Below are 8,477 nucleotides of genomic sequence, written 5' to 3'. Positions count from 1 at the left end.
AGATTGAAATGTCTAAGTGAAATGTCTAAGTGTGACTACATAGACACAACTCATGTTTACAGAGAGTGTAATAGAGCTGCAAACTACCTAACTTCCCTATAGAATGTAAGTGATGTAAACTATTTTGTACCTCCTCTAGCTCAACAGCTACAGATAATTGTTGAGGAGGACAAAGCTGGTAAAGTATATTTAAGATTTTAATGAAAGGAATGGGGATCCTAAACCCCAAACCCAAAAATAAAATGTGTTTCACGCTTTCACGAGAATGACACATCATAAGATTCAAAATTCGGACATGTGGTCAAATTAAATATTCTTTTCAGGGAGATGATCATCACATGCAGTTCGTCACCCATGACCCACCTACCCCTCTGTATAAATACCCGCTTACTGTCCTTAAATAACTCATCCTTATTATCGAAAAAAAAATAGCTAATCCTCCTTTCGATTCTCACCTTGGACGTACACACTTATATTCTTCTTAAAGTACCCCATCCTCCTTTGGATTCTCACCTTGGACACCAACCTTTTCTCCCTCCTTTTCTTTGCTAAGATGCACTCAAATGATACCACTACAACCACCACCTCCCGTTCATCTTATCACTCCCTTGCTCCCCAGTTTTCATCTCTTCCACCCCCCGTCGTTGTTAGTCCTTGCGCCGCCTGCAAGATCCTCCTCCGACGTTGTGTTGAGAAATGTGTTTTAGCACCATATTTTCCCCCAAAGGATCCCCTGAAGTTCACTACATCCCATAGAATCAGGGGCGGACCCAGGGTATAGGCAGGGTATTCAAGTGAATACCCTCAAGTTTCTCCCAAAAATAAAAAATAAAAAAAATAGTAGGTTTAAATGTTTAATATTTAATTTAACCCATTAGTATTTAGCTAAAAAAAAAATTGGCTCATTAGTTAATGATTTTTAATATTTTGGATTATAGACTCTGTAACGTAGGCCAAGTCCACACATTTATTTTTACTCCAATTAATAATTCATTTCGTTTTTTTTCTAGTAAATTTCTCAAATGTTCTCGATTTCTCAATTACCTTCTCTATTATTTGGACATTTTCTCAGATTCATTTATCAAACCATCTCGAATTCTCAATTCAATTTCTCACGGGTATCATTTTGCTTTTTGAAATCATATGTTTATACTCGTTAATTTTTATTTATTTATTTATTTTACATAACACTAAAGAAATTTTTTGTTGTTGAATTTCCAACTTAGCTTGAATACCCTCGACGAAACTCCTGGGTCCGCCCCTGCATAGAGTATTTGGGGCAAGCAACATAACTAAGATGTTACAGGTACCACTAACAAAATTAATGTTGCTTGATGTTCAAGCATATTGCCGTATCACATCCTGCTGACACTACACCATAACAAGCTATTAGTAACGGATATATATCCGTTGCAAAAATGAGTTAGGTCATTCAAGGAACGAAGGTGGGATGGCTTCAAGTCATGAACCCTTATTTTTACGTGGAAAATGAGTAAGCATATTGATCATACAAGGAGCACCTGCTAACCCCCCAATGTGTACTAAAGTCTTGACATATGTTATCATTGACTCATTGTAATTTGTAGCATTACATGCAAGTAAATATTTACTCTGTGAAGTCAAGGGTAATTTGTGTTGGCCTTACGTAAGTACCAACACAACACAACAAGCTGAGCTTGCCAAGAAACGTACACTACCAGAAAAACTATCCAAAAAATTGTCAAACATGTTGTATGTAATGATCGAATCTTCAACTAATTAATCAAAGACGTAAATTTGAGTACGACTTTCAACCAATTAAGTATAATGCTGTCTTGTATTTTCTGCTATGTATTTTCAGGAACTGCCGGAGTCTCAAAGGGATGATGCGGTAAGTAGCATGGTTTATGAGGCAAACGCTCGTATTAGAGACTCAGTGTATGGATGCGCTGGGACTGTTTTCCAGCTCCAGAAACAAGTTAATGAGTTCCAAACACAATTGGGCGAGGCTCAAGCTGAGATCGTCAACATGCAATTCCAGCAAACAAATCAAGTTAATGAGCTCCAAACACAATTGGCCAAGGCTCAAGCTGAGATCGTCAACATGCAATTCCAGCAAACAAATTTGGTGGCCTTAATCTGCCAGGAAATGTCAGCACATTGCCCACAACCATCATCACCAGTGTCCATTGAACACTCATTGATTCATACTCCTCAAAGTTTCCAGCAAAACTTTGGTCTCTTGGATGATAACAATGTAAGCACAGCATGGGAACCACTATATGGATATGAACGCGCGCTACACCGCTACACTTAATGCAGATCGAAAGAGAGAATTCCAGAATCAAATTTGACTCTGCCTACTCTTTTTTACTTTAATTAATATATATTGTACTATTAATCAAGGAGAGATAAATTGTATGAATAAGAAAAAGAGTACTTCATATAAGGAAGGTAATTTTATGACTGTCATCTGAGCTCAATTTAATGATGATGGCTAATTAAATGCAAAACTAATGTTTGGTCACTTAAAGATTTTCCTTTTCTTTTTGGTAAAGACCTAAATAATTTCCTTCTCGATGCTTCGTGGTCACTTGTCAAAGATCTCATATGTGTATATCAACTTAACAAAACAGGGTTGCATTTATACCCAATGGCTGGATTCAATATGAGGGGGTATAAATCGAGGGTCAAGACTCAAGACACCTCGACAGACACCTCGACCATTTAGAATTAAAAACGCCAGCTATTAAAATGCGAGCCCAACTTCCCGTCTAAACTCTTCGGTCTCCATCTAAGGGGTATTAATCGAGGGTCGGGACGTTCTTGTGCTAAATTAGCACGATTAGAATTAAAGTTTATAAAAAACTATAGTTATCCCAAGATTCAAAACCCTTCGTTTCCCCACCCCTAACCACTCTTCCTCTTCTTCAGTTCTATCTCTCTCGAAACTCAACATTAGTTTGTCTCCTCTATAATCCACTCAGGTATTGTTCTTCTATCTTGAAAGTCAGTGTCTTATTATCCACTCTATTTAAAACTAATTTCTTCCTCTCTCTTCATCTTTATCTTTTTTTCAGTTGTGAATCCCTCATCTTTTAGGTAATTTTCCTTTTACTTTCATTGGTTTATTGGTGAACGAACTAAGAATGGCAGAAAATAGGAAATGTCAATGGTACTTAAATGGATTCATTTGGTCGATTGGTGGTACTCTTTTGCATGCTCTATTCAAACAATGAGTTGTGCATGCTCTATTCAAACACGCTAAGTTTCTTAAAGACTTGTGCACCACAAAGAGGAAAACAAACATACTTAAAGAAGCCTTCTTAATAGAAAAGTTTCCCTCTTTATCTGAGTACAACGGAATCGTTAAGTACAAGGACCCAGGTCATCCCACTTTACAATGCACCTTAGGCGATACATTCACAACAACTGCTTTTCTAGATCTAGGGGCGAGTGTTAATTAACTTACTCCCGTTTTACCTTTATAAATAACTAGGTATACACGATCTAAAACTGACTAAAAGGACTTTGCAGTTAGCCGATCGTTCGATTAAATATCCTAAGAGCGTAGTTGAAAATATTCTTGTTAAAGTACATGACTTCTTTTATCCAGCCGATTTTGTCATTCTAGACACATAAGTCGCCCATGACTCTGTTCCTATCATCTTAGGGCGTCCTTTCTTGGCAACTGCCAATGCCTTCATTAATTGCCACGATGGTTCGATGTCCATTTCCTTTGGAAATCTTGTTGTTGAGGTAAATATTTATAAAATTATGCAACATACACCAGGCACGACTATAGATGGCAAAATTAGCATGATAGAGAGCCTCGCTCAAGATTATTTTATCAAAACTTTTCCGGATAATCAAATGCACCAATTTCTTTCTTTTGGAAGTACTGAGGATTCTTACATCCAAGAAGTACATGCCCTCTTAGAATCTACTCCTATTCACGATCTAGCTCCTGAGTTAGAAGAACTCATTTCTGAACAAATCTGTGTTTTAGAGGAGGAAAACCCTCCTGATTCTCTCATTCCCACTCTTCCCACCCCTGAGCTTAAACCTCTTCTTGTTGAGCTAAAGTACATTCATCTTGATCCGGATGGCACTCATCCAATTATTATATCATCTCAGTTATCTGCTACTGAAGAGGCACATTTGATTAGGGTTATTTGTGAACATCATTCTGCGATTGGTTGGTCTTTAGACGATATTAAGGGCATTGACCCTAGCGTATGCAAATATCACATATATTTGGAGGATAATGCGAAAACCTCCCATGAGCCATAATGTCGTTTGAACCCTGCCATGAAAGAGGTAGTTAGAGCAGAAGTTTTGAGATTTTACTCGATGCTGACATTATATACCCCATTTCAGATAGTGAATGGGTGAGCCCAGTTCATGTAGTCCCTAAGAAATCAGGTATTACAGTCATTCGTAATGCCGATGACGAGTTAGTTTCCACCCGAATTCCTATAACATGGCGGATTTGTATTGATTATAGGAAGCTTAATGCTATAACACGTAAGGATCACTTTTCTTTACCCTTTTTCGAGCAAATGCTTAAACGCATAGCCGGCCATATAGTTTTCGGTCATATTGTTTCTAAAAATAGAATAGAATTGGATAAAGCTAAAATAGATAAGATAGCGTCTCTGCCTATACCACGGACTATCCGTGACATTAGGGCCTTTTTAGGCCATGCAGGTTTCTTCAGACGTTTCATAAAAGATTTTTCAAAAATAACTAAGCCTTTAACATAATTGCTTTTAAAAGATACCATTTTTTATTTTAATGATGACTACAAGCAGGCTTTTCAAACTTTGAAAGCCGCTTTAACCTTGGCACCTATCATATAACCACTAGACTGGTCAAAATCTTTTGAACTTATATGTGATGCTAGTGATTATGTCGTTGGTGCTGTGCTAGGACAAAAGTTAGATAATAAATCTACCGTAATTTTTTATGCTAGTAGAACCTTAAATAATGCTCAACGTAATTACACTACTACTGAAAAGAAATTTCTAACCGTTGTCTATGCCTTAGATAAGTTCCGTCCCTACTTAGTTGGTTCCATGACCATCGTCTATACAGACCATGCCGCGACTTAGGTACCTTCTCGCGAAGAAGGACACTAAGCAGAGATTGATCCGTTGATTCTTCTCCTAACTGAATTTACCTTAGAAATTAAGGATAAAAAAGGAGCTGAAAATGTAGTTGCAGATCACTTATCTAGGTTAACTAATGAGGATGATAGTGATTCCGAATCGATATCTGACTCTTTTTCGGATGAACATCTTTATTCAATTTTTTCTGCACCTTGGTATGCAGACATTGTTAACTTTTTAGTGTCTGAGATCATTCTTGATATATGGACTAGGAATGAATGCAAGAGATTTTTGGCCGAAGTAAAGTTTTAATATTGTGTGGATCAGATAATTCCTCATTGCATTCCCCAGTGGGAGCACAATGAAGTCTTATCCTTCTGCCATGAACCCACAATATTTACACCCCACCGACCATCCCATTTAAACTCGTGCACCAGCCCATTCACTTCATCTTCCCAACCAAAATTAAACCTGACCTAAATCAATCCCAGTGCGCACCGCGCCTATCAAAAACTTAATCCAAGCATGCCCCGCACCTCCACCGAAACAGACCTTCTCCAAATTTTTACAGCACCTTCCCCTAGTCATCCCCTATTTAAACCCTTACCCATATCCAAAATCCAACCATGCAATGGGCCGACCAGTAAAAATCATACCGGAATTCGCTTTTAATGCGGAGATATTCCATCCATTCTACGGTACGGAGATGCATGCTAGAGGGTGGGATATAATGTGGTACTCTACTGAGGAGTACTACCATGAGGATTTGGTGTTAAAGTTTTATCAGAATAAGAGGTTACTTCCTTCAGGGAGGATGTTTGTGGATTTGGATGGAGTTCACATGGATGTGACTCATGATTTGCTCGCTACCATCATTGGGATACTAGCAAAACAGGGTCACCCTAACCTTACAGAGATCCTAGTTTGATGGAGTGCATAAAATTGATGCTAGAGACGCTGCTTGAGGGTCGATACAACGATCATTATCACTGTGCCAGGCAGCAGTTGCTAAGGGTTAACCAGATGGTTGTGATGCAATGGCTAGGGAAGAACCTCGTAGCACTTCGGAGCCGAGTGACATCAGCTTGTCGTTCCTGCACGTTATTTGGGTTCTACAGAACAGGAAGTATGGTTTTTGCCTCATTGATTTTAGACGTGAAGAGCTTATGGTTGTAGGCCTGAGCACTGCACCCCTACCTGTTTTAGTTACTAAGATTATGTTATCTTGGGGTTACGTGCCCGAGTCACCTAGGACTCATATTAAGCTTCACTCAAACGCAATAAGGGAGTATAGTGACTGTGTCCAAAGGCATTGGACACTACTTGAAGAGAGAGCTGATGGTATGGATCAGGATGAAGATGAAGATGAATATCCTATTTGTGTTTTGCTGAGAATGCTATGGATCATACTTCTTCTGATTTTGCACATTTTTCACTACTCTATAGCGGGATGCGTACACTTTATGATCATCAGTGAAACCTAACTACTCTTTGTGAATCCATACAGAAGCGTCAGGGTTCCATTCAACGTGATCACCGTAGCTTAGAGCATAACATTCAAACCATACCCGATAACCACGCCGACATGCTTAATTCTATAGAGAATATGGAAGAGGCATAGGTAGCTTTTCAAGCCGAAGTCTTAGGACGTTTGCCCCAGCTAGGAGGTTCGCCTTCTTCTTCTGATTCTAGACGTGAGCGTCGTCATCCGTTTGATGGTTTAGGACCTTCTTTTTCCCAAGGATAGTTTATTTATTTTACATTTGTTGTGATGAATTTGATTTAGATTTATTCTTGTTTTGTAATAACTATTTAATTTCTGTACTTATTTTAATTTCAGTACTTTAGTTTAATTAATTGGTAATTTAATTTTTAGTTAAGTAGTTAGTGTTTATTTGTTTACGTGATTATTCATCTATATATGCACGTATTGTTAATTTTAATACATTATTAATCGCATATTTTTATATGTTTAGGTAATTTAATTGATCAATGCCATGAACCCCCCCTCAAATTGTTTGGGGATGGTATATTTTAATATATGTGGACGTATGAAATTGAATGTCTTAAATCACATTTATATAAGTTTTTGGCCAAAATATATTAACCTTTGTGCCTTGTTTAATTTAATTGGGATCCATAATATAATTAGGAACCTTAAATTTCGTGGAATGTCAAAATTTTAGGGAATTTCGGAGGCTAATCATATCTAGAAATTCCAAAAACAGAAATAGAATTCATGTGTAGGAAACTATTCTAAAAATATGTTTTTTCACATTTTTTTTATTTTAGCAACCATCCAGTCTTAGACTTAGCAAGCAAACACTATAAAAATTATCTCTAAGCATGTAGTGTCATAACTAAAAACCCTAAACACATTGCTGCATCTCAGAGCCCACATGCACCTCACACAAGACAAAACTTAGCGCGTACCGCGCTCGTATTAAACTGTATCAGCATTCTTACTCGCATACTACGCCCACCAAAGGTATATCTTAAGCGCGCGCGCACCCTCACTGCCACACACCAGGCTCGGATTTCCAGGTTCTACTTTTCTAACTTCCAGTACTTTAATTTATCACTCGGTTGTTATGTCTACTCCAAAATTTATACCGAACAGTCTTTTGAGGATCTTTATCTCAATGATAAGTACGGTACATACTTTGATGATATGATATTGGAGCACCATTGGGAAACCCTACTGGTAAGACCTGATCAAATTTATTCTCCTACACTTATAAAATATTTTTATGAGCATGTGGAATTCTATACACACTCTCCTGGAGAAGATGGACTCATAGTGACATTAGATGACAAACCTTGTTTACTAACTAAGTACTTAATTGCATGTGCCTTAGAAATTCCAACTGCTGCCCCACATACCAAGCTTAACTATATATATGATAATGACAATCATTATGATTGGGTAAACTTCCACAAGACATATGGTGCTGGTATATTTCAAATAGAACACCAAGGCTAACGTAACATATCCTTAGGAAGCATGACCCTCAATACAGGCCTTGCTATGCTTTTCCTCAAGCTTAATGTGCTAGGAGATTGGCACTTTAAATCCAAGGATTCCCACGTATGCAATGCCTTCTTTGCTTTAGCAGAAGGGCGTTGGTATTATGATATATCCAAAACCATAGTGGATGGTCTTGTAAGAGCACAGACTGTAAGGCATCAATACCTTCTTATGCCAGTCATAGTCACACGTATAATGACCTTTTTTTTCCTAAAATTATGTATATGTTTCACTGATTGGGTTAAGGTTGATACAATGCGTACGACCAATGCTATAGTCCGTTCTTTACGTGCTATGGTTTGTCCTGGCTGGTGCCTATAACCTCACCTAGTAGCCCCATGCACCCCGTCCGACCAAAT

At 38.0% G+C, this 8,477-nt stretch overlaps 1 protein-coding gene across 1 annotated transcript; it reads left to right on the top strand.

The window, feature by feature from the left end:
* Positions 1–461: 461 nt before the first annotated feature.
* Positions 462–2,296, top strand: LOC147481575 (LOB domain-containing protein 1-like). The gene is made up of 4 exons (XM_086578976.1): positions 462–764; positions 1,272–1,306; positions 1,841–1,957; positions 2,021–2,296. The coding sequence occupies exons 1-4, from the start codon at positions 554–556 to the stop codon at positions 2,294–2,296; spliced, it is 639 nt and encodes a 212-aa protein (XP_086435102.1). The 5' UTR covers positions 462–553.
* Positions 2,297–8,477: the final 6,181 nt, after the last annotated feature.

Source organism: Coptis chinensis, chromosome 8 (assembly GCF_015680905.1).
Source record: "Coptis chinensis isolate HL-2020 chromosome 8, ASM1568090v1, whole genome shotgun sequence".
NCBI lineage: Eukaryota > Viridiplantae > Streptophyta > Magnoliopsida > Ranunculales > Ranunculaceae > Coptis > Coptis chinensis.
This window is presented reverse-complemented; position numbering and strand designations above follow the sequence as displayed.

Coding starts and splice junctions, on each gene's coding strand:
- LOC147481575 (XM_086578976.1), top strand. CDS start 554: ATGCACTCAAATGATACCACTACAACCACCACCTCCCGTTCATCTTAT. Junction 765..1,271: donor TACATCCCATAGAATCAGGG/GCGGACCCAGGG, acceptor CCCTGCATAGAG/TATTTGGGGCAAGCAACATA. Junction 1,307..1,840: donor ACATAACTAAGATGTTACAG/GTACCACTAACA, acceptor ATGTATTTTCAG/GAACTGCCGGAGTCTCAAAG.